General features: G+C 52.6%; 1 protein-coding gene across 3 annotated transcripts in view; it reads right to left on the reverse strand.

Annotated features, from left to right (window-relative positions):
- Nucleotides 1-25,733, reverse strand: part of CLIP2 (CAP-Gly domain containing linker protein 2) — a 119,927-nt gene that overhangs the window by 67,092 nt on the left and 27,102 nt on the right. For all 3 annotated transcript variants that reach the window (XR_010122559.1, XM_055292842.1, XM_055292841.1), the window contains exon 2: nt 21,755-21,942. Coding sequence is in view for 2 of the 3 variants with exons in the window: in XM_055292842.1 (XP_055148817.1) it covers nt 21,755-21,875 (121 nt within the window). In the remaining variant the exon portion in view is untranslated. The remainder of the gene's footprint in view (nt 1-21,754; nt 21,943-25,733) is intronic.

Here is a 25,733-nt window from a genome sequence, read left to right on the forward strand (position 1 = left end):
AATCCTGGCTACACTGGAGGAAACCTGTAATCCTGTGCCAACCTGCACCTGTAATCCTGGCCAACATGGGGAAACCCCATCTCTACTGAAAATACAAAAATTAGCTGGGCATGGTGGCATATGCCTGTAGTCCCAGCTACTTGGGAGGCTGAGGCAGGAGAATTGCTTGAATCCAGGAGGTGGAGGTTGCAGTGAGCCAAGATGGCACCATTGCACTCCAGCCTGGGTGATAGAGCAAGACAAAAAGAAAGAAAAGAAAATACTCATATTTTTACCTTGCAGGTTTGGAAACAGAGGGTAAGGTTACCCAGGCAGAGTAGGACACCTAGCTAGTCTGGCTTCAAAATCCTCCCTCTTTTGTTTTTTTGAGACAGAGTCTCACTCTGTTGCCCAGGCTGGAGTCCCCAGGATGGAGTACAATGGCGCAATCTCTGCTCACCGCAATCTTCGCCTCCCGGGTTCAAGCAATTCTCATGCCTCAACCTCCAGTGTAGCCAGGATTACAGGTGCGTGCCAGCACCCCAGGCTATTATTTTGTTGTTGTTCTATTTTATTAGAGACGGGGTTTTGCCATGTTGGCCAGGCTAGTCATGGTAGTGAATAAGTCTCACGAGATCTGATGATTTTATAAGAGGTTTCCCCTTCTGCTTGGCTCTCATTCTCTTGTCTGCCACCATGTAAGACATGCCTTTTGCCTTCCACCATGATTGTGAGGCCTCCCCAGCCACATGGAACTGTGACTCCATTAAACTTCTTTTTCTTTGTAAATTACCCAGTCTCATGCCGAGCACGGTGGCTCATGCCTAAATCCCAGCACTTTGTGGGGCCGAGGTGGGCAGATCACTTGAGGTCAGGAGTTCAAGACCAACCTGGCCAACATGGGGAAACCCCATCTCTACTGAAAATACAAAAATTAGCTGGGCATGGTGGCATATGCCTGTAGTCCCAGCTACTTGGGAGGCTGAGGCAGGAGAATTGCTTGAATCCAGGAGGTGGAGGTTGCAGTGAGCCAAGATGGCACCATTGCACTCCAGCCTAGGTGATAGAGCAAGACAAAAAGAAAGAAAAGAAAAGAAAAAAGAAAAGAAAAGAAAAGAAAAGAGGGGAGGGGAGGGGACGGAGGGAAGGGAGCCAGGCACAGTGGCTCACATCTGTAATCCCAGCACTTTGGGAAGTCAAGGTAGGCGGATCACTTAAGCCCAGGAGTTCAAGACCAGCCTGGGCAACACAGCAAGACCCCCATCTCTTAAAAATAAATAAATAAATAAGCCTGGTGCTGCGGTGCAGCCTGTAATCCCAGCTACTCGGGAAGCTGAGACAGGAGGATGACTTGAGCCCAGGAGGTCAAAACCAGTGTGGGCAACATAGCAAGACCCTGTCTCTACAAAAAATAAATATATAACAAAATAAAATAATTAAAATAGCAGGTGCATTTATGAAGTGTCAACTGCATGCTCCTCAATGGACAGGGCACTTTTTTTTTTTTTTTTTTTTTTTTTTTTGAGACAGAGTCTCGCTCTGTTACCCAGGCTGGAGTGCACTTGTGCAATCTCAGCTCACTCCAACCTCCACCTCCCGAGTTCAAGTGATTCTCCTGCCTCAGCCTCCTGAGTAGCTGGGATTACAGGCATGCACCACCACGCTGGGCTATTCATTATAAGAATACATCATATTTTTACCTTGCAGGTTTGGAAACAGAGGGTAAGGTTACCCAGGCAGAGTAGGACACCTAGCTAGTCTGGCTTCAAAATCCTCCCTCTTTTGTTTTTTTGAGACAGAGTCTCACTCTGTTGCCCAGGCTGGAGTCCCCAGGATGGAGTGCAATGGCGCAATCTCTGCTCACCGCAATCTTCGCCTCCCGGGTTCAAGCAATTCTCATGCCTCAACCTCCAGTGTAGCCAGGATTACAGGTGCGTGCCAGCACCCCAGGCTATTATTTTGTTGTTGTTCTATTTTATTAGAGACGGGGTTTTGCCATGTTGGCCAGGCTAGTCTCAAACTTCTGGCCTCAAGCGATCCTCCTGCTTTGGCTTCCCAAAGTGCCGGGATTATAGGTGCGAGCTCCCGCGCCCACCCAGAACCCTCCCTCTTGACCACACGCACAGTGGGTGCCTGGCAGGCGCCAGCTCCTACCCCATATCCATTTCTAGGGCACTTTCCTATGCAGAGAGAGCTCTGTGACCTCTGCTAACTGAACAGAACCGCTGTAGCCCAGTTAATGTCTGTTTCTACCTGCCCTCTGTGCTCAGAGCCCAGAGAAGGGTCCCCAGGTCGAAGGTGACCCAGCATGGCTATTCTTGGTGAGAAGCTGCCTGCTCAGCTGTCCTTGTCCCCAGCTGTCCGGGCCCAGGCAGACCCTCAGGTAATCTCTCCCTGACTCCCTCCCCTCCCAGGGGTCACAGGCCCAGGGACCAGTTGTTTCAACAGCTGCAAAAATCCAAGCCACGAGCCCATGGCAACTGCACGTGGTACTTCGCTTCATTCTTCCTCTTAGTAGTGGGACTCTCGGCTGCCCCCGCAACACAGGGACAAAACCCTCATCAAATTCCATGCACGCTGAGACATTTTCAGCTTCCTGCAGTTGGGAAACCACAGGAAATTCCCTATCCCTCCAGGGAGTCATCAGTGCCACACTGGCTTGGCCAGGGCAAGCCAAGTCTGTGCCTTCCCAGATGGACGCCTCAGTTTCCCCATGATATAACAAAGGACTAGGTCAGAAATAGCTAGGGTCCTTTCCAGCACTGACATTCTCCATGTCCTGTGTCTCCTCCCAGGGAAGCCGATGTCTATACAATGGAGTTTTTGAAACCTGGTTAACAGGCACTTCCTCGGTCCATATCCTCGCAGGCCAAAGGCAAGCTGTTTGGGAGCTCCCTGTGGGCACAGCCTGGGCCTCACTGCCCTCTGAGTTCCCCAGCAAACCCCCGCGAAGGCAAAGAGCCACTACTGACTTCCAGCTGGGCCCAGCAACACAGACTTAAACCTCACATGAGGCTGGGCACCATGGCTCATGCCTGTAATCCCAGCACTTTGGGAGGCTGAGACAGGAGGATCGCTTGAGGCCAGGAGTTTGAGACCAGCCTGGGTAACACAGTGAGACCCTGTCTCTACAAAAAATACAAAAATTAGCCAGACATGGTGGCTCGCTCCTGTAGTCCCAGCTAACTCGGGAGGCTGAGGCAGGAGGATTGCTTGAGCCCAGGGAGTGGAGGCTGCAGTGAGCCATGATCGCATCACTGCACTCAGCCTGGGCGACAGAGCGAGACCTCATCTCCAAAAGAATTAAAATAGGCCGGGCAAGGTGGCTCATGCCTGTAATCCCAGCACTTTGGGAGGCCAAGGTGGGTGGATCACCTGAGGTCAGGAGTTTGAGACCAGCCTGGCCAACATGGTGAAACCCCATCTCTACTAAAAATACCATAATTAGCTGGGCATGGTGGCAGGTGCCTGTGATCCAAGCTACTTGGGAGGCTGAGGCAGGAGAATCGCTTAAGCCCAGGAGACGGAGGTTTCAGTGAGCTGAGATCGCATCACTGCACTCCAGCCTGGGTGACAGAGCGAGACTCTGTCTCAAAAAAAAGAAAAAAAATTAAAATAAACCTCCTACGTGCAGTTGATTTATTCCCCAGACAGTGATTCCTGCCCAGACAAGAGCCACAAAGGAATTTACTGCAATTTTCAAGTTCAAAGCATGACAAGGGCCTAAGGATATGGTGCAGGGTGGCTGCAGCTGGTGGCGTGGTCCTGCAGCTGGTGGGGATAAAAAGGGCGCCCAGATGACGCATTCTCCCCTCTGCCTGCGAGGATGTGGGTCCTGCCCAGCCTGGGGAGGTGGGGACTGGTCTTTTCCTGCTCAATCTCATCAGGAGGGACCCCACTTCCTGAGGACCTACTAGGTGCCAGACCCTGTGTCAGACACTGTGGACAAGAGGCGTGGCCAAACGGGGCTCGGCAAAGGGGTGGAGTGAGGATGCCAGCAACTACAACTCAGCTTGCCACACCACGTGCGTAACTGAGGAAGGAACCCAAAATATGGGACCCGGGGGAGGAGCGGGGAGGGCTCCACCTCGAATGATGTGGGTGTGGGTATTTCCCAAGACCTCTTGCCCCAGAAAGTCACAGAGCTGGCTCCCTCACCTCCTCAGAGAAGCCTTTCCTGACTGCTTTATCTAAAACTCATCACCCTGGTGGGGCATGGTGGTGTGTGCCTGTAATCCCAGCTCTTTAGGAGGCCAAGGCAGGAGGATCACTTGAGGCCAGGAGTTCAAGACCAGCCTGGACAACATAGCAAGACCCCACCTCTAAAAAATAAAAATAAAAAAAGAGAGAGAGAATTCTAGGCTGCAGTGAGGCATGATCCCACCACTGCAATCCAGCCTGGGCAATAGGGAGACACTGCCTCTGAGAAAAAAATTACACGGGGCACAGTGGCTCATGCCTGGAATCCCAGAACTTTGGGAGGCCGAGTTGAGCAGATCACCTGACGTCAGGAGTTCGAGACCAGCCTGGTCAACATGGTGAAACCTCGTCTCTACTAAAAATACAAAAATTGGCCCAGCATGGTGGCAGGCGCCTGTAATCCCAGCTACTCAAGAGGCTGAGGCAGGAGAATCACTTGAACCTGGGCGGGCGGAGGTTGCGGTGAGCTGAGATCACACCACTTCACTCCAGCCTGGGCAAAAGAGCGAAACTCCATCTCAAAAAAACAAAACAAAACAAAAAAATCCAACAACAACAAACCTTCTTCTCTGATCAGTAGCAGGGGACCCCGATCTACACGGTGCCCCCCCCACCCACTGCATAATCTACCAACTGCTACAGCTTTAGCTACTGCCGACATGTGACCACATTTTTTTCTTTAAGACACAAATACATTCTCCTTGTAAATGATTCAAATGACACAGTAAGATGTAGAATGAAACTGATCCCGGCTGGGCGTGGTGGATCACACCTGTAATCCCAGCATTTTGAGGCTGAGGTGGGTGGATCACCTGAGGTCAGGAGTTCGAGACAAGTCTGGCCAACATGGTGAAACCCCATCTCTACTAAAAAAGCACAAAAATAGCTAGGCGTGGTGGCAGGCATCTGTAGTCCCAGCTACTCGGGAGGCTGAGGCAGGAGAATCACTTGGACCTGGGAGGCAGAGGCTGCAGTGAGCCGAGATCATGTCACTGCACTCACTCCAGTCTGGGCGAGACAGAGTGAGACTCTGTCTCAAAAAAAAAAAAAAAAAAAGAGAGAGAGAAAGAAAGAAAGAAAGAAAGAGAAAGAGAAAGAAAGAAAAAGATAAAGAAAGAGAAAGAAAAAAAGAAAGAAAAAAGAAAAGAAAGAAAGAAACAAATTGATCCCCTCTTGCTCACCTCAGTCAGGATCAAGACCCACCTCCTCCAGGACCTCACACCCAACATCCTGAACCCACATGACCTCCCTCCTTAGCTCTTGCCAAAGCTCCTCCACCATCCTCCACATCTCAAGAGGCCCTGCAACCACCCATGCACTCAGGTTGCAAACCCCCATTGCTCTTCTGGCTCATCCTTCCCCCAGTCTAGCAATTCCACAGAAGAAATCACTCCTAATTCATTTATGCCTCCTTCTCAGGGCTCAGAGGCTGGCCTGAATTTTTTTTTTTTTTTTTTTTTTTTTTTTTTTTTTTTTTTTTTTTTTTTTTGAGATGGAGTCTCACTCTGTCTCTCAGGCCGGAGCGCAGTGGAATGATCTCGGCTCACTGCAACCTCTACCTCCTGGGTTCAAGTGATTCTCCTGCCTCAGCCTCCCGAGTAGCTGGGATTACAGGCGTGTACCACCATCTTTGGCTAATTTTTTGTATTTTTGGTAGAGACGGGGTTTTGCCATTTTGGCCAGGCTGGTCTTGAATTCCTGACCTCAGGTGATCCACCCACCTCGGCCTCCCAAAGTGCTGGGATTACAGGTGTGAGCCATGGTGCCCAGCCAGAAATCTAATATGTTTTAAAAGAAAAAATAAAATAAGGAATGCACTCTTTAGTCTATTTCCCAAGGAAATAATTTAGAAAGGGAAAAACTGACTCACTATCTTGACCTTCACAAAAATAAAAAACTGAATCTAAGAGCCTCCAAACTGAGGAGCAGTTACATAAATTATGGTCACATTATTCAGACTATTAAGCAACCTTTAAAACATTATTTGTCCAGGTTATGTGGGACAGTGTTTATGATGTGATTCTTGGTGACACAGCAGAGTTCAGGAGCATCCCCACATCCAGCACAGGGCACGGTGGCCTGGGGGTGGGGGAAGAGGAATAGGGAACAACAAAAAATGAATCAATTAAGAAACACTGGGCTGGGCGTGGTGGCTCACACCTGTAATCCCAGTACTTTGGGAGACCAAGGCAGGTGGATCACCTCAGGTCAGGAGTTCGAGACCAGCCTGGCCAACATGGCGAAACCCCATCTCTACTAAAAATACAAAAATTAGCAAGGCATGGTGGCGCATGCCTGTAATCCCAGCTACTCGGAAGACTGAGGAAGGAGAATCGCTTGAACTTGGGAGGTGGAGGTTGCAGTGAGCCAAGATTACGCCACTGCACTCCAGCCTGGGTGATGGGAGCGAGACTCCATCTCAAAAACAAAAAGAAAAAAAAAAAAAAAGAAAGAAACACCAAGAGGAAGCTAGGCACAGTGGCTCAAGCCTGTAGTCCCAGCTACTCAGGAGGCTGAGGCAGGAGGATCACTTGAGGCCAGGAGTTCAAGACCAGCCTGGGCAACACAGAGATCTCATCTCTACAAAAATGTAAAAATAATAGAAAATAAAAAATAGCCGGATGCAGTGGCTCACATCTGTAATTGCAGCACTTTGGGAGGCTAAGGCAGGCAGATGGCTTGAGGCCAGGAGTTCGAGACCAGCCTGGCCAACATGGCGAAACCCTGTTTCTACTAAAACTACAAAAATTAGTTGGTGTGGTGGCACGCGCTTGTAATCCCAGCTACTCGGGAGGCTGAGGCAGGAGAATTGCTTGAACCCAGGAGGCAGAGGTTGCAGTGAGCGCAGATCGTGCCATTGCACTCCAGCCTGGGCCACAGAGCGAGACTCTGTCTCAAACAATAAATAAATAAACAAATAAATAAATAAAATAACCGAGAGGGACCTTGCAGGGACCCACAGTGTTGACATGTCATGAAGTGAGATGTGTGATGAACTCAGCCCTCTGCCCCAGTGGTTTGGGGGCAGATAAAAAAGTGTCCTTTGCTAGGATCTGGTCCCTTCCTAAACGTTCCACAGAACATAGCTCCACAGGCTGTTCCTAGGTATTATGAAAAAAACAAACAAACAAACAAACAAAAAAACAATTTAACCTCCAAGTTCAAAGAAGCTTGAGAAACAGCAACTTCAACAAAGCGAAGGGTACTTGTCTGCAGGACTTTTCAGAGCCTTTGATGTGCCAATAAGCACTGTGACCACAAAGGAGGGGCTATAAATAAGGTGACCACATGATTTCACATTCAAACCCGGGTGCTTCCGGGAGTGAGAGGTGCTCTTAATATAGCATCACACTGGCCGGGTGTGGTGGCTCATGTCTGTTATCCTAACACTCTGGGAGGCCGAGGCGGGAGGATCACTTGAGCTCAGGAGGCAACATAGCGAGACTTTGTCTCTACAAAATAATACAAAAATGGCCGGGCACGGTGGCTCACGCCTGTAATCCCAGCACTTTGGGAGGCTGAGGTGGGCGGATCACGAGGTTAGGAGATCGAGACCATCCTGGCTAACACAGTGAAACCTTGTCTCTACTTAAAAAAAAAAAAAAAAAAAAAATACAAAAAAAAAATTAGCCAGGCGTGATGGCAGGCACCTAACAGCTACTTGGGAGGCTGAGGCAGGAGAATGGCATGAACCCGGGAGGTGGAGCTTGCAGTGAGCCAAGATGGCGCCACAGCACTCCAGCCTGGGCAACAGAGCAACACTCCGTCTCAAATAATAATAATAATAATAATAATACAAAAATTAGCAGGGCATGGTGGTGTGAACCTGTAGTCCCAGCTACTTGAGAGGCTGAGAGAGGAGTTGGAGGCTGCAGTGAGCCATGATCGCACCACTGCACTCCAGCCTGGGTGACAGAGTGAGATCCTCTCAAAAGAGATAAAAAAAAAAAAAAAGAAAAAAGGCATTATACCAATACCACAGGCATCAAGCAGGCTGTTTCAGGCAAAGCTCTATCCTTCTGCCTTGAGTACAGCACTTTACCCTTGGGATCCCCTAAGGAAGTCCTCCTACCCATCCACAGCAACTCCACATCCCCTGATCTGTAGCCACCTCAAGGGGCTCTCTGCGTCTCTCTCCCTCCCAACCCCATGGGGCTCTGTTCCCCCTTGGTTTGCACAACCTGCCTCCCAGGCTAACTGGGGTGCATGTCTGCACACCCCCAGAACATAAGCCCCAGGAGGTGGACTCACACCAACTCCCCTCTCATCCCCTGGACCCGCTGGGCTGAAATGCAGATGGGCCACACACCTGACTCCCGCTTCCTGGTGGCCCCAAAGGAACATGCATCAATGCCCCGAAAATCTCAAATGGCTTTCTCTCCTGAGCCCCCTCTTCTCTCCCAAAGGTGCTCAAAGGCAGAGGTTACAAAGGAAGGAATGGGGTCTCCACAGCATTCCTTGAAGAGGCTACTTTCCCTCCGGCAGTCCCTGCATTGGGTCCACCCCAACCTGGTTCCACCCCTCAGTCCACGCCTGCTCCAGGGAGGACCGAGTCTACATCCCCCAGCCCACCCCGACTAGGGAGGGGTCCGTCTGAAGCTCACCTCTCTCCTGTGGCCACCCCAGGCCCAGTCTCCGCAGCATCCAGCCCTAAAGAAGGGATCCTCCCTCCATCAGCCCACACCATCCTGAATCCCAGGCTCTGCTCAGCATTCTTCCTGAACCAAATGGAACTCCAAACCCCACTTCTGTGCCCCCTCCTCCCAAACCAGGAGAACAGAGTCTCTGCTCAGCTGAGGTGGCCGGGGAACCCAGGGCAAGAGTGGCCCGGATGGCTTACCCTGGAAAGAACAGAGCCAGCTCCCCATGGAGAAGCTCGTGGCCAGGCCACCAGGCAGGCAGGCAGGCAGGTGCTGGCAGCCGGACCCCCGCCCCGTCAGATCGATCCTGGACCACGTCAGGGACATTGGGAGGCAGCCCTGCCCCCACCCCCACCAGCCACAGAAGAGCGGGCTTGGCTTCCCCATCCTGATGCCATTAAAAAGTTTAGGATGTGGTCAGTGGAGAGCCAAGAAGCTGCCCTTGAAGGGACGAATTTGCCCAACATCTCAGACAAGTCACTTAAAATGGGGACAATCCTACCTGCTCTCCTGGGGCTGGGAAGGCTCCTAGAAATGTATGGAAAGGAAAGAGAAAGGCACCATCCTCTGTGGGGGTGGGGGCCCCACCTCGGGCACTTCAGGCTGGTGCCAAGGTCTGGAACACTCACGGGGTACAGGGACATTGAGCTCAGTGAACTAGAACCACAATGCTGACTGGGCGAAGTGGCTCACGCCTGTAATCCCAGCACTTTGGGAGGCCGAGGCAGGTGGATCACTTGAGGTCAGGAGTTCGAGACCAGCCTGGCCAAGATGGTGAAACCCTAACTCTACTAAAAATACAAAAATTAGCCAAGTGTGGTGGCACATGCCTGTAATCTCAGCTACTTGGGAGGTTGAGGCAGAAGAATTGCTTGAACTTGGGAGGTGGAGGTTGTGGTGAGCCAAGATTGCACCACTGTACTCAAGCCTGGGCAACAGAGCAAGACTCTGTCTCAAAAAACAAAACAAACTTTAAAGAACTGCCAAACTTTCCTGAAGCAGCTGTACCATTTTACATTCCCACCAGCAATATACGAGAGTTTCTTGAACCCAGGAGGTAGAGGTTGCAGTGAGCTGAGATCACGCCGCTGCACTCCAGCCTGGGTGACAGAGTAAGACTCCATCTCAAAAACAAAAACAGGCCGGGCATGGTGACCCACGCCTGTAATCCCAGCACTTTGGGAGGCTGAGGCAGGCGGATCACGAGGTCAGGAGTTCAAGACCAGCCTGGCCAACATGGTGAAACCCTGTCTCTACTCAAAGATACAAAAATTAGCCGGGCCTGGTGGCGCATGCCTGTAATCCAAGCTACTTGGGAGGCTGAGGCAGGAGAATCGCTGGAACCCAGGAGGCGGAGGTTGCAGTGAGCCAAGATCACGCCACTGTACTCCAGCCTGGGCGACAGAGAGAGACTTCGTCTCAAAAAAAAAAAAAAAAAAATGCTCTGGGCCCAGCCCTGTGTATGTCCTGGAGGGGCGGCTGAGGCTAGCATATAGGAGGTGGGCCTTGCCTCACATAGCCCAACTCCCCGTCTAAGGGTGGGTGACACTCCCACACAAACTTGTCCTCAATCTCCTGAGTTCCCAGCATGAGGCAAGGCCACAGGAATGTTAGGGGACAGTTGTGACCAACCTAATGGGAACAGGTAGCTCCTCCTCCCATCCACCTGTCTGGGGCATGAGCCAAGTGTGTGGGGCTGGGACTGGACTTGGTCCCCCAGGCATCCCACCCCTGGGGAGGCAGCAGGGGCTCAGTCTCGCACGAGTCTCAGCTCTGGCCCTGTAACCCTGGGCAATGCAGCTGAGACTCCAAGCCTCGGTGGTCTCATCTTTATTTTTATTTTATTTTATTTTTTTGAGACAGAGTCTTCCTTTGTTGCCTAGGCTGGAGTGCAATGGTATGAACTTCGCTCACTGCAACCTCTGCTTTCCAGGTTCAAGCCATTCTCCTGCCTCAGCCTCCTGAGTAGCTGGGATTATAGGCATGTGCCACCACGCCCGGCTAATTTTTGTTATTTTTAGTAGAGATGAGGTTTCACCACGTTGGCTAGGCTGGTCTCGAACTCCTGACCTCAAGTGATCTGCCCTCCTTGGCCTCCCAAAGTGCTGGGATTACAGGCATGAGCCACCATACCCAGCCAATGGTCTCATCTTTAAAATGAAAACAGTGACACACTGTTGGCCCCTGTGCTCATCAGTCCCATCATTCCTCACCCAGGACCCAGGTCACTGCAGCCAAGCCTCCCAACTTTTTTTTGTTGTTTTGAGATGGAGTCTCACTCTGTTGCCCAGGCTGAAGTGCAATGGCGTGATCTAAGCTCACTGCAACCTCCACCTCCCGGGTTCAAGCGATTCTCCTGCCTTAGCCTCCCAAGTAGCTGGGATTACAGGTGTGCACCACCATGCCCAGCTAATTTTTGTATTTTTAGTAGAGACAAGGATTCACCATGTTGGCCAGGCTGGTCTTGAACTCCTGACCTCAAGTGATCCACCCGCATCAGCCTCTCAGAGTGCTGGGATTACAGGCATGAGCCACCACACTGGGCCCTCAGGGCCTTTGCAGCCTCTGTTCCCTCTGCCTGGATGCTTTTCCCTGAACAGTAGCCAGGGCGACTCCTGCTCATCACTTGAATCTTTGCTCCAATGTCACCGTTGGAGCCAGGCCATCCCTGACCATCCTGTCTGCAGCAGCCTCCAGGTGTGCTCAGCCACATCTGGCCAGTCTGTCCCTCGCCACGCTGCTCCACCCAGGACTTTGCCCCCAGGTGGATCCCAAACCGCCCTCCTGCCCACCTGCTCTGACCACCTCTCCCTTGTAGCCCTGCACCACCTCTAGTGTGAGAGATCCTCTCAAAGGTCCCCCTCAAATGCTGCTCCCTGTGTGGCACAGCTCTGAGGACACGGGCCCTCCCCTCTCCACTGGGTGGGCAGCAAGGGCACCAGTCCAGGCCCCGTCCCTTGGCCAGATCCTCTGCCGGAGGCTGAGCTCATGTTTTGGGAGGCAGCCACAGCCCTGTTCCCAGAGCGGACTCCAGCGTGCTCCCCTCCCCACAAACTACTGCCAGGCCCTGGCCTCTGCCACACGCATCTTGAGCTGCCCACTGCCCAGGGTCCCAGCCTCTGATGGGTGTGGCCACCTCCAGCCCCTCGGAGAACAGATGGCCAGTTGCATGGATGGGTGAGGGAGTCCGATGGGCCAACAGGACTGGGGGGACCGTCCTTCCCTGGCTCTTTCACCTGTCACTCTTCCCAGAGGCTTTTTTTTTTTTTTTTTTTCTCGAGATCCTGGAACAGGAACAAAAGCAGCCCCAGGCAGCAGAATTCTCCCTTTCTCTCTCCTGGAGTTTGGCTGCCTCAGCCAACTCGGTTTTGCTCCAGGCTGGCCACCTCCTTCCCCAGCCTGGGAGTCTGGTTCTGCCCTGCAAAGGCAGCAGCTGGGGTGCAGCAAAGGGAGAGGACACCACCAAGCCCAGCCACAGCCTCTGCTGCCACCATCTCCAAGGTCAGGCACAAGGTGTGTCTCCCCAGTCAACTGGAGATTCTCGGAGGGACACTTTCTCTCTCTGGGACAGCTTTGAGGGTGGAGGCCCCAGGCAGTTCGACCATCCAGTCCTCGTCCCCATCCCCAGACCGCCGGGCAATGTGACTAGGAAGCAGGTGGCACACCACACACCACACTATAGTCCGTTCCCTCCAAGGAACCATTCAAATGACAGCAGGTGATACCGCAGTAGCACAGGGAGGTGCTTCCCATAGGATGCAATTAAGATGAGAAAAAGTAGCTTCCTTCCCTCCCTCCCTCCCTCCCTCCCTTCCCTCCCTCCCTCCCTCCCTCCCTCCCTCCCTCCCTCCCTCCCTCCCTCCCTCCCTCCTTTCTTTCTTTCTTTCTTTCTTTCTTTTCTTTTCTTTTCTTTTCTTTTCTTTTCTTTTCTTTTCTTTTCTTTTCTTTCCCCTCTCTGGCCCAGGCTACAATCTACTCGGCTTGCTGCTGCCCGCGCCGCGGACTGCCTGGGACTGCAGGCGCCCGCCACCGCTGCCTGCCTTTTCTCCTTTGGATGCAGGCACGCGTTCGCCATCTTGGCCACGCTGGTCGCCAGCTCCTGACACCGAGTGCTCTGCCCCCCTCAGCCTCCCGAGGTACTGGGACTACAGACGGAGTCTCGCTCACCCAGTGCTCGGTGTTGCCCGGGCTGGAGGGCGGTGGCGTGGTCTGGCCTCGCGGCAGCCTCTACCCTCCGGCCGCCTGCCTTGGCCTGCCAGGGTGCTGGGATTGCAGCCCCTGCCCGGCCGCCGCCCCATCTGGAAGGTGGGGAGCGCCTCTACCCGGCCGCCCCGTCTGGGAGGTGAGGAGCACCTCTGCCTGGCCGCCCCGTCTGGGAAGTGAGGAGCGCCTCTGCCCGGCCGCCCCGTCTGGGAAGTGAGGAGCGCCTCTGCCCGGCCACCCACCGTCTGGGAAGTGAGGAGCGCCTCTGCCCGGCCACCCTGTCTGGGAAGTGAGGAGCGCCTCTGCCCGGCCGCCCCGTCTGGGAAGTGAGGAGCGCCTCTGCCCGGCCACCCATCGTCTGGGAAGTGAGGAGCGCCTCTGCCCGGCCTCCCATCGTCTGGGAGGTGAGGAGCGCCTCTGCCCGGCCGCCCCGTCTGGGAAGTGAGGAGCGCCTCTGCCCGGCCTCCCATCGTCTGGGAGGTGAGGAGCGCCTCTGCCCGGCCGCCCCGCCCGGGAGGAAGTGAGGAGCGCCTCTGCCCGGCCACCCATCGTCTGGGAAGTGAGGAGCGCCTCTGCCCGGCCACCCATCGTCTGGGAAATGAGGAGCGCCTCTGCCCCGCCACCCTGTCTGGGAAGTGAGGAGCGCCTCTGCCCGGCCGCCCCGTCTGGGAAGTGAGGAGCGCCTCTGCCCAGCCACCCATCGTCTGGGAAGTGAGGAGCGCCTCTGCCCGGCCTCCCATCGTCTGGGAGGTGAGGAGCGCCTCTGCCCGGCCGCCCCATCCGGGAGGAAGTGAGGAGCGCCTCTGCCCGGCCGCCCCGTCCGGGAGGAAGTGAGGAGCGCCTCTGCCCGGCCGCCCCGTCCGGGAAGAAGTGAGGAGCGCCTCTGCCCGGCCGCCCCGTCCGGGAAGAAGTGAGGAGCGCCTCTGCCCGGCCGCCCCGTCCGGGAAGAAGTGAGGAGCGCCTCTGCCCGGCCGCCCCGTCCGGGAAGAAGTGAGGAGCGCCTCTGCCCGGCCGCCCCGTCCGGGAAGAAGTGAGGAGCGCCTCTGCCCGGCCGCCCCGTCGGGAAGAAGTGAGGAGCGCCTCTGCCCGGCCGCCCCGTCCGGGAAGAAGTAAGGAGCGCCTCTGCCCGGCTGCCCCATCTGGGAGGTGAGGAGCGCCTCTGCCCGGCCACCCATCGTCTGGGAGGTGAGGAGCGCCTCTGCCCGGCCACCCATCATCTGGAAAGTGAGGAGCGCCTCTGCCCGGCTGCCCCATCTGGGAAGTGAGGAGCGCCTCTGCCCGGACACCCATCGTCTGGGAGATGAGGAGCGCCTCTGCCCGGCCGCCCATCGTCTGGGAAGTGAGGAGCGCCTCTGCCCGGCCACCCATCGTCTGGGAAGTGGGGAGCGCCTCTGCCCGACCACCCATCGTCTGGGAAGTGAGGAGCGCCTCTGCCCGGCCACCTATCGTCTGGGAAGAAGTGAGGAGCGTCTCTGCCTGGCCGCCCCGTCTGGGAAGTGAGGAGCCCCTCTGCCCGGCCGCCCCGTGTCTGGGTAGAAGTGAGGAGCTCCTCTGCCTGGCCGCTCCGTCTGGGAGGTCTACCACGGAGGCCAGAAGCAATGTGGGGGCTGGACGTGGTGGCTCACGCCTGTGGTCCCGGCACTCTGGGGGGCGAGGCGGGTTGATCACTTCGGACTAGGAGTTCGAGACCAGTCTGGCCAACTTGGCGAAACATGAAGAATACAACAGACAAACCAACCAACCAACTCAATGACAACAAAACAGGTCTACCCTGGAGTCATACTCTAATTTTTTCTATTTTCCTCCCTTTCTGATCCTTTATCCCACTTTCTTTTTCTTCCTCTTCCTTCTCCCTCTTCTTTGTCAAATAGAGGATTGAGTTATTATCACTGATCCATATAAAGTCCCTCTCTCATTTATTTTAACTCCCACCCCCATTTCTATTCCCCGACTTCCCATGTGCAACCTTCCTAATATGTTTGATACGCATCTTTTTGTTTGTATGTATTTTTAGAAAATGTTTATTGTTTTTGTATGCAAAAAAAATTAATAAAAAAAAAGAAAAAAAAAAAAAAGATGAGAAAAAGTAGAATGCACGATCTAGCTGTTTAAAACAACAACTTGTGGCCGGGCACGGGGGTCACACCTGGAATCCCAGCACTTTGGGAGACCGAGGTGGGAGGATCGCCTGAGGTCAGGAGTTTGAGACCAGTCTGACCAACATGGCGAAACTCTGTCTCTACTAAAAATACAAAATTAGCCAGGCATGGTGGCGGCTGCCTGTAATCCCAGCTACTTGGGAGGCTGAGGCAGGAGAATCGCTTGAACCCAGTGGGCAGAGGTTGCAGAGATCGTGCCACTGCACTCCAGCCTGGGCGAAAGAGCGAGATTCCATCTCAAAAAATAAAAATAAATAATAAATAAAACAACAACTTGTGTAATAGGAAAATAGACTGGAAGGAAATACAGTCATGTATCACTTAATGATGGGGATACCATCTGAGAAATGCATCATTAGGTAATTTTGTTGTCCTGTGAACATCACAGAGTGTACTTACACAAACCTATATGGTCTAGTCCACTGCTCCTAGGCTACAAACCTGTTTAGCATGTTACAGTACTCAATGTTGAAGGCAATTGTAACAAGAGGGGAAGTGTTTGTACATCTGAACATAAGATATCGAGGCCAGGGCCAGGCGTGGTGGCTCACGCCTGTGATCCCAGCACTTTGGGAGGCCAAGGCAGGCAGATCACCTGAGGTCAGGAGTTGGAGACCAGCCTGGCCAGCATGGTGAAACTCTGTCTCTACTAAAAATACAAAATTAGCCAGGTATGGTGCTGGGTGCCTGTAATCCCAGCTACTCAGGAGGCTGAGGCAGGAGAATTGCTTGAACCCAGGAGGCAGAGGTTGCAGTGAGCCGACATCATGCCATTGCACTACAGCCTGGGAGACAGAGTAAAACTCCATCTCAAAAAAAAAAAAAAAAAGATATCTAGGTCAGCCATGGTGGCTTACGCCCTTTAGTAGGCTGAGGTGGGAAGATTGCTTGAGCCCAGGAGTTCATGACCAACGAGGGCAACAAATGCAAGACTCCATTTCTACAAAAAATTTACAAGGTAGCCAGGCGTGGTGGCACCCGCCTATAGTCCCAGCTATTTAGGAGGCCAAGGCATGAGGATCGCATGAGCCCAGGAGGTCAAGGCTGCAGTGAGCTATGATTACGCCACTGCACTCCAGCCTGGGCAACAGAACGAGACCCTATCTCAAATAAATAAATAAATAAAACATAGCTAAACATAGAAAAGGTACAGTAAAAATAAGGTTTAAAAGACAAACAGGCTGGGTGCGGTGGCTCATACCTGGAATCCAAGCACTTTGGAAGGCTGAAGCGGGTAGATCACAAGGTCAGAAGATTGAGACCAGCCTGGCCAACGTGGTGAAACCTCATCTCTATTAAAAAGACAAAAATCAGCTGGGCATGGTGGCGTGTGCCTGTAATCCCAGCTACTTGGGAGGTTGAGGCAGGAGAATCGCTTGAACCAGGGAGAGGAAGGTTGCAGTGAGCCAAGATCGCGCCACTGCACTTGAGCCTGGTGACAGAGTGAGGCTCCACCTCAAAAAAAAATAAAACAAACAACAACAAAAAACAAAGACAAACAATGGGTCAGGTGTAGTGGCTCACGCCTGTAATCCCAGAAATTTGGGAGGTCAAGGTGGGAGGATGGATTGCTTGAGGCCAGGAGGTGCATCCTGGTCAATATAACAAGATCCTGTCTCCTGTCTCTTTGTTTTTTGAGACAGAGTCTCACTCTGTTGCCCAGGCGGGAGTGCAGTGGTGTGGTCTCGGCTCACTGAAACCTCTGCCTCTCGGGTAGCTGGTATTACAGGCGTCCACCACCATGCCAGGCTAATTTTTTGTATTTTTAGTAGAGTTGGGGTTTCACTATGTTGCCCAGGCTGGTCTCAAACTCCTGACCTCAGGTAATCCACCTGCCTTGGCCTCCCAAAGGACTGGGATTACAGGCGTGAGCGCCTGGCCAAGATCCTGTTTCTTAAAAAAGAAGATTAAAAAATGGAGGCTGGGTGCAGTGGCTCATGCCTGTAATCCCAGCACTTTAGGAGGCCGAGGCCAGTGGATCACTTGAGGTCAGGAGTTCGAGACCAGCCTGGCCAACATGGTGAAATCCTGTCTCTACTAAAAATACAAAAATTAGCTGGTGTTGTGGCACACACCTGTAGCCCCAGCTACTCAGGAGGCTGAGGCAGAATTGCTTGAACCCAGGAGGTGGAGGTTGCAATGAGCTGAGATCGTGCCACTGCACTCCAGCCTGGTCGACAGAGTGAGACTCTGTCTCAAAAAAAAAAAAAAAAAAGAAAAGAAAAATAAATAAAATAGTAAAAATAAAAAAGAAAAGAAAAAAGAGTACACCTGTCTGGGGCACTTAACATGAATGGAGTTTGCACGCCTGGAAGCTGCTCTGGGTGAGGGAATGAGTGAATGTGAAGGTCTAGGACATGACTGATGACTGTACACTACTGGAGACTTTATAAACACTGCACGCTTATTTTTTATTAAAAAATAAATAAATAAAGGCCAGACGCGGTGGCTCACACCTATCATCCCAGCACTTTGGGAGGCCGAGGCGGGGATCACGAGGTCAGGAGTTCAAGACCAGCCTGGCCAAGATGATGAAACCCTGTCTCTACTAAAAATACGAAAAATTAGCCGGGCGTGGTGGCAGGCACCTGTAATCCCAGCTACTCGGGAGGCTGAGGCAGAGAATCGCTTGAACCCGGGAGGTGGAGGTTGCAGTGAGCCGAGATCATGCCACTGCACTCCAGCCTGGGTGACAGAGTGAGACTCCATCTCAAAATAATAATAATAATAAAAAATAAAATAAAGTAATTGCGCTGCAACATGACAATGGCTAAAACTCAGGAACTGCCAATGTCGGCAATAGGAAATGCTCAGCTCTGTTAGAATCCTGTGGGACCACAATAAACATGGTCCATCCTTCATGGAATCCTGGTTAGGCTGTGCAGTGATGAGGTTAAGTGGTAAGGGGGAGGGGAGAAGGTTAAAGGATAATGGACTTTTTTTCTTTTATCACTTTCAAATTTTCCTGTAATGAGATGATGGATGGGTGAAAGGAAAATAAATTAATCTTTAATAAGTTTTCTACCTGCAGGCACTTCGTGTTCATTAACTCACTTGATCCCCATTAGGGAGATGCTATTATCCCATTTGTGGCTCAGAGAGGTTAGGTCACTCTCCCAGGGTCACACAGCAGGAGCAGGGCTAGGAGGGGCATGAGAACTGGATCACAGCCAGAATTTGGGCCTCTCTAGATCAGGGAGGAACAAAGGGGAAAGTACCTAGAAGGTTCAATCAGACTCTCTCACTACACGCCATGCCCCAGCCCCAGGGTTGGGCTGGGTGGGTGCCCTTCTCCAGCCATTAGGTTACACAGCCTTACTCCTCACTGGTCCAAGCTCAGCCCACTGGGTGCCTTTGCTCACGCCCTTGCCCCCTCTGTCTGCAGGTCCTTCTTCCTCCTCTTATTCTCATTTTCAAACTCCACCCACTGCCCTGCCCCCATTATCAAGGCTGAGCTCATTCACACTTCTTCCAGGAAGTCTTCCCTGATTGCCTACTCATGGTAATGAACCCCTCCCTCCCCCGGATAACCACAGCCTCCTCGCTGGTATCCCCACCTGGCTCTTAACCCTACAATCCGTTCTCTGCACAGCGGCCCAAGGGATGTGAACAAGGTCCCATCACTCTTCCATTGGTGTCCTCCAGCCACTCCCACCATCCTTTTTTTGTTTTGTTTTTGACTCAGGGTCTCACTCAGTCACCCAGGCTGGAGTGCAGTGGTGTGATCAAAACTCACTGCAGCCTCGACCTCCTGGGCTCAAGCGGATCTCCTACTTCAGGCTGCCAAGTAACTGGGACCACAAGTATGGACCACCGTGCCTAATTTTTTTTTAGTAGAGATGAGATCTTGCTGTGTTGCTCAGGCTGGACTCAAACTCTACTGAGCAAGGTGATCCTCCTGCCTCAGCCTCCCAAAGTGCTGGGATTACAGGTTTGAGTCACCATGCCTGGCCCCCACTGCTCTTTTCCTTTTTCTTTTTTTTTTGAGATGGAGTCTCACTCTATTGCCCAGGCTGGAGTGCAGTGGCACAATCTCAGTTCACTGCAACCTCCGCCTCCCAGGTTCAAGCGATTCTCCTGCCTCAGCCTCCCGAGTACCTGAGATTACAGCTAATTTTTGTATTTTTAGTAGAGACAGAGTTTCATCATGTTGGCCAGACTGGTCTCCTAACCTCAAGCGATCCTCCCGCCTCAGTTTCCCAAAGAGATGGGATTACAGGCTTGAGTCACTGTGCCCGGCCCCCACCACTTGTAAAACAAACCCAAACCCTGTGTCCTTCAGGTCTGCCCCGGCTGCCCTCCCTAACCTCTTTTCACACTCCTCTCCATCCAGACTTTTCTTCTCTCTCTCTCTCTTTTTTTTAGGGTCTTGCTCTGTCACTCAGGCTGGAGTGGAGTGGCGTGATCATGGCTCACTGCAGCCTCCAATCCCTGGGCTCAAGCGATCCTCCCGCCTCAGCCTCCCGAGTACTTGGGACTACAGGCACGCACTACCATGCCTGGTTAATTTAAAAATTTTTTTGTAGAGATGGGGTCTCACTATGTTCCCCAGGCTGGTCTGGAACTGTTAGTTAGGCTCAAGTGATTCTCCGGCCTCAGCCTTCCAAAGTGCTGGGATTACAGGCGTGAGCCACCATGCTGGCTTCTCTTTACTTATTTATTTATTTTATTTTATTTATTTTATTTTTTGACAGAGTCTTGTTCTGTTGCCCAGGCTGGAGTACAGTGGCATGATCTCGGCTCACTGTAGCCTCCGCCTCCTGAGTCCAGTCGATTCTCATGCCTCAGCCTCCCATGAGCTGGGATTACAGGCATGTGCCACCACATCCAGCTAATTTTTGTATTTTTAGTAGAGATGGGGTTTCACCATGTTGGCCAGGCTGGTCTCGAACCCCTAACCTAGGTGATCCGCCTGCCTTGGCCTCCCAAAGTGCTGGGATTACAGGCATGAGCCACTGTCCCTGGCCTTTTTCTTTCTTAACAAACCCAATTCATTCCAGCCTCAGGGCCTTTGCATCACCCATTCCCTCCACATGGAACACCTCTTCCCTACCTCACCTCATCCCCCAAATTTTCTCTTGTCTAGCTTCTCATTGCTGGAGAGGACTTGCCACCCTGGAGCAGAGCCTGGGCCTTCACAAGGCTGTACTGGGCAGGCCCTTCCCATGGGCTTCTGCCCACAGGCCTCACCCTGCAGCTTCCTTGCCCTTTCATGCTGCCCATTTGGCTCTGCCAGGGACCCTGTCCTGCCAACTGCCCATGACTTTGACCCAAACTTTCCTTGACCCCCTTCCCCGGGACCCGGGTTGTCCAGTCTGGCCCCAGCTGTGTTTGTCTCTCCAAACTTTGTGCCAATCAGATAAGATGGGCAGTGACCTATCCTGCTGGCTGGAGTGTCATCAAAGCCAGGCTTTGTGCACAAAGATGTTCATCACAGTATCATTTATCAAAGTGATAGGTAAGAAGCAATCATCGTTTTTTTTTTTAAATGGAGTTTCACTCTTGTAGCCCAGGCTGGAGTGCACTGGTGTGATCTCGGCTCACTGCAACCTCCTCCTCTTGACTTCAAACAATTTTCCTGCCTTAGCCTCCCAAGCAGCTGGGATTACAGGCGCCCGCCACCACGCCTGGCTGATTTTTGTATTTTTAGTAGAGACGGGGTTTCACCATGTTGCCCAGGCTGGTCTTGAACTCCTGACCTCAAGTGATCCTCCCACCTTGGCCTCCCAAAGTGCTGAGATTACAGGCATGAGCCTCCATGCCCAGCTCAATCACAATTTTTTCAACTGCAGAGAATAGGTAAGAAATTGCTGCTAGTTCCTTCCATCATACTCATCGTGGTTTAAACCCTCCCATAGCTCTCATTATTAGGATGGAAATGAAACTCCCTGCACACCTCCAAGTCACCCAGGTCCACCTGCATCGCAGCAGACTGCCCCAGCCACACCCACGCTCTCTCCCTCTTCTGTACTCATGATGCTCCTTTCTGCCTCTGAGCATTTGCATGTACTGTGCCCTCTACTTGGAATACCCTTCCCTCTTTTTTTTATTTCTGAGATGGAGTCTCGCTCTGTTGCCCAGGCTGGAGTACAATGGCGCAATCTTGGTTCGCTGCAACCTCCACCTCCCGAGGTCAAGCAATTCTCCTGTCTCAGCCTCCTGAGTAGCTGGGATTACAGGCACCTGCCGCCACGCCTGGCTAATTTTTGTATTTTTAGTAGAGATGGGGTTTCACCAAGTTGGCCAGGCTGGTCTCAAACTCCTGACCTCCAGTGATCCACCCGCCTCGGCCTCCCAAAGTTCTGGGATTACAGGCATGAGCCACTGTACCCGGCCCTTTTCCTCTTCAGCTAATGAATCAGCTATTCTCCTTCCAGACTTCAGCTCCCATGTCCCCTCCCTGGGGAAGCCTCTGCCAACCTCCCAGTGTTGATCAGGCCCCATTACAGGAGCTCATGACACTCAGAGTCCCCCATCAGATTGGTCACAGAGTGTGCTCCTGGGACTCTTCTAGAATAACACTCATCCCATGTAGCCAGTCCCCTCATCCCTGATCCTTGGTGTGCCACGTACCTTCCTTGGAGCCAGTGGCCACCGCTGCTGAGGATGAAGCTGACCCAGTAGACGTTCGGCCCATGGGGCTGGAGTGCTTCCCCCCACGGCCGGGGGGCTTCAGGCCGCTGGGCTTCTGCATGGCGGTGCCACTGGGCAGGTGGACAAGGGTGAGTGCTGGTCACGTCCTCTCTGCCATCTTCACTCACCTGCAGGCAGAGACAGGAGAGATCACATCATCACTTCCCAATGGCCCCCAGATCCTCAGGGGCCATCGAGCAACACACATCCCTCCTGAGGTGGGCTGGACGAGGCAACGCCCGATTTAACCTATCAGCTCACTGCTCCCGTTACCGCACGGGCCATATTCCGGCTCTCGGACTCACCATGCCAGCACACGCCCCATCTACTGCAGGGGCAGGACAAACACACAGAGAGGCTATTGCCTTACCCTTTTACGTCCTGGTGTGCAGTTACCGCCTCATCTCCACACCAGGCCATCATCTAACCACGACCTCTGCCTGCCTTCCCACCATTAAAGCTTTGTGTCTATTTATTTATGTTCGGTTGCAGAAATTTATTACAATTGAAAGATGTTTCATCTTCTATCCCACGAGCATCCATCAAACTGTTTGCAACAAAGACCACTTTTAGACTGGGTACAGTGGCCTCGCATCCCAGCACTCTGGGAGGCTGAGGCTGGTGGATCGCTTGAGCCCAGGAGTTCGAGGCTGCAGTGAGCTCCAGGGCACTCCAGCCTGGGCGACAGAGTGAAACCTTTTCAAAGCGTGAGCTGCATGCTCACTATGGTCATTAAAAGCCCTAAAAGGGGCCAGGTGCAGTGGCTCATGCCTGTAATCCCAGCACTTTAGGAGGCTGAGGTGAGTGGATCACTTGAGGTCAGGAGTACAAGACCAGCCTGGCCAACATGGTGAAACCCCGTGTCTACAAAAAACACAAAAATTAGCCAGGCTGGGTAGCACATGCCTGTAGTCCCAGCTACTTGGGAGGCTGAAGCATGAAAATCACTTGAACCCGGGAGGCGGCGGTTACAGTGAGCTGAGGTCGCGCCACTGCACTTCAGCCTGGACAACAGAATAAGACTCTTGTCTCAAAAGAAAAAAAAAAAAAAAGCCCTAAAAGGGCTGGGGGCAATGGCTCACACCTGTAATCCTAACACTTTGGGAGGCCAAGGTGGGAGGATTGCTTGAGGCCAGGAGTTCGAAACCAGCCTTGGTAGCATGGCAAGACTTTGTCTCTACAGAAAATAAAAAATAAAAAATTAGCCAGGCGTGGTGGCACATGCCTGTAGTCCCAGCTACTTGTGGGGCAGAGGCGGGAAGATTGCTTGAGCCTGGGAGGCTGAGGCTGCAGTGAGCTATATGATGGCACCACTGCACTCCAGCCTGGGTGACAGAGCAAGACTCTTGTCTCAAAACAAAAACAAAGACAAAAAAATGCAGTCGTAAAATAGAACAAGATGATGTCCTTTGTAGGGACATGGATGGAGTTGGAAGCCATTATCCTCAGCAAACTAACACAGGAACAGAAAACCAAACACCGCATGTTCTCACTTATAAATGGGAGCTGGACAATGAGAACACATGGACACAGGGAGGGGAACAACACACACTGGGGCCTGTTGAGGGGTAGGGTGGGGGGAGGGAGAGCATCAGGAATAATAGCTAATGTATGCCGGGCTTAATACCTAGGTGATGGGTTGAGAGATGCAGCAAACCACCATGGCACACCTTTACCTATATAACGAACCTGCATATCCTGCACATGGACCCCGGAACTTAAATTTTTTTTTTTTTTTTTTTGAGATGCAGTCTCGCTTTGTTCCCCAGGCTGGAGTGTGATGGCGCGATCTGGGCTCACTGCAACCTCCGCCACCTGGGTTCAAACAATTCTCCTGCCTTGGGTCCCCGAGTAGCTGGGATTACAGGCACCTGTCACCATGCCCGGTTAATTTTTGTATTTTTAGTAGAGACAGGGTTTTACCATGTTGGCCAGCCTGGTCTAGAACTCCTGACCTCAGGTGATCCGCCCGCCTCGGCCTCCCAAAGTGCTGGGATTACAGGCGTGAGCCACCATGTCCGGCCAGCTTTGTGTCATTATGATGAAGCACAGAAGAGCTTATAGGACAAAAGGGACTCTGGAGAGAAGCAAAGCCTCCAGGCATGACGCTATCTGTTTAGGGGATCAGGTGGCAGCAAGATGGGACTGGCTGCAGGGGGCTGGAGAGGTGGACAAGCCCCCCACCCCCAGGCCTTTTCCCCACTATCCTATACTCACAGACTTTCCTGCACCCAATGTTTCCAGAAGGCTCACCATGAGCCAGGCCCCATCCCTACCCAAGAGCTGCAGGCAGGACTCGGCCTCTGCCCTGGGGAGCACCGTCCAATGGGGAGAGAAAATTCAGAGCACTATAGTCGGATGGAGGATTCCAGGCAAAAGCATCCTCACGTCTGGACCTCAGAAACACAGGAAATCTCTGATACAGGAGATGCCCTTGTCTGTCCAGCCGTATCTGTGGTCACAGATTTTGAAGAAACCTTTTCTTCACTCATTTTGTTATTATTATTGTTTTTAGAGACAGGGTTTTACTCTGTCGCCCAGGCTGGAGTGCAGTGTCATGATCTCAGCTCACTACAACCTCTGCCTCCTGGGTTCAAGTGATTCTCCTGCCTCAGCCCCCGGATAGCTGGGACTACAGGTATCCGCCACCACGCTTGGCTAATTTTTGTATTTTTTGTAGACATGGGGTTTCACTATGTTGGCCAGGCTGGTCTCGAATGCCTGACCTCAAGTGATCCTCCCACCTCTGCCTCCCACAATGCAGGGATTACAGGCATGAGCCACCGCACCCAGTTCCTTTTCCCCAGTTTTTTTTTTTTGAGACAGAGTCACTTTGACACCCAGGCTGGAGTGCAGTGGCACGATCTTGGCTCACTGCAACCTCCAGCTCCTGGGTTCAAGCAATTCTTCTGCCTTAGCCTCTGAGTATGTCAGACTACAGGCGCCCGCCACCAGGCCCGGCTAATTTTTGTATTTTGGTAGAGAGGGGTTTCTGCCATCTTGGCCAGCCTGGTCTCAAACTGCTGACCTCAGGTAATTCTCCCGCCTCGGCTTCCCAAAGTGCTGGGATTACAGGCATGAGCCACTGCTCCTGGCCTACATTTCCCCATCCTTGGTTCATATGACTTATGTGGGTTGACGCCATTACCACACCTAGAGTGGATGCATAACGCAGGCCTGGCCATCAGAGAAGATCATGTGAGGCGTCCCAGGGCCTGGGCTGTGGCTGAAACCTTTACGAAGAATTCTCCCTGCTCTGGGGCTGCCTGGGTGTAGGATGGAAGCCAGAAGCTGCAGGGGCCATCCTGGTTACTGCATGGGAGAGCCTGCCAGGGAACGGTGCCAACACAGAGACAGCAGAGCTGAGTCCCCAGGAGGGCCTAGATCCAGCTGAGCCTGAAGCTGGACATTTGAGCTCTTCGTTTTTTGTTTTTTTTTTTTTTTGAGATGGAGTCTCACTCTGTTGCCCAGGCTGGAGTGCAGTGGCGCGATCTCGGCTCACTGCAAGCTCCGCCTCCCGGGTTCACGCCATTCTCCTGCCTCAGCCTCCCGAGTAGCTGGGATTACAGGCACCTGCTACCACGGCCGGCTAATTTTTTGTATTTTTAGTAGAGACGGGGTTTCACCGTGTTAGCCAGGATGGTCTTGATCTCCTGACCTTGTGATCTGCCCCCCTCGGCCTCCCAAAGTGCTGGGATTACAGGCGTGAGCCACCGTGCCCGACTGAGCTCTTCAACCAACAAATCTCACAATTGTTTTCTCTCTCTCTCTCTCCTTTTTTTTTTTTTTGAGACAGGATCTTACTCTGTTGCCCAGGCTGGAGGCTGGAGTGCAGTGGTACGATTTCAGCTCACTGCAGCCTCAACCTCCCAGGCTCCCAAGTAGCTGAGACCACAGATGCATGCCACCACCACCACCC

Source organism: Symphalangus syndactylus, chromosome 9, assembly GCF_028878055.3.
Source record: "Symphalangus syndactylus isolate Jambi chromosome 9, NHGRI_mSymSyn1-v2.1_pri, whole genome shotgun sequence".
Classification (NCBI taxonomy): domain Eukaryota; kingdom Metazoa; phylum Chordata; class Mammalia; order Primates; family Hylobatidae; genus Symphalangus; species Symphalangus syndactylus.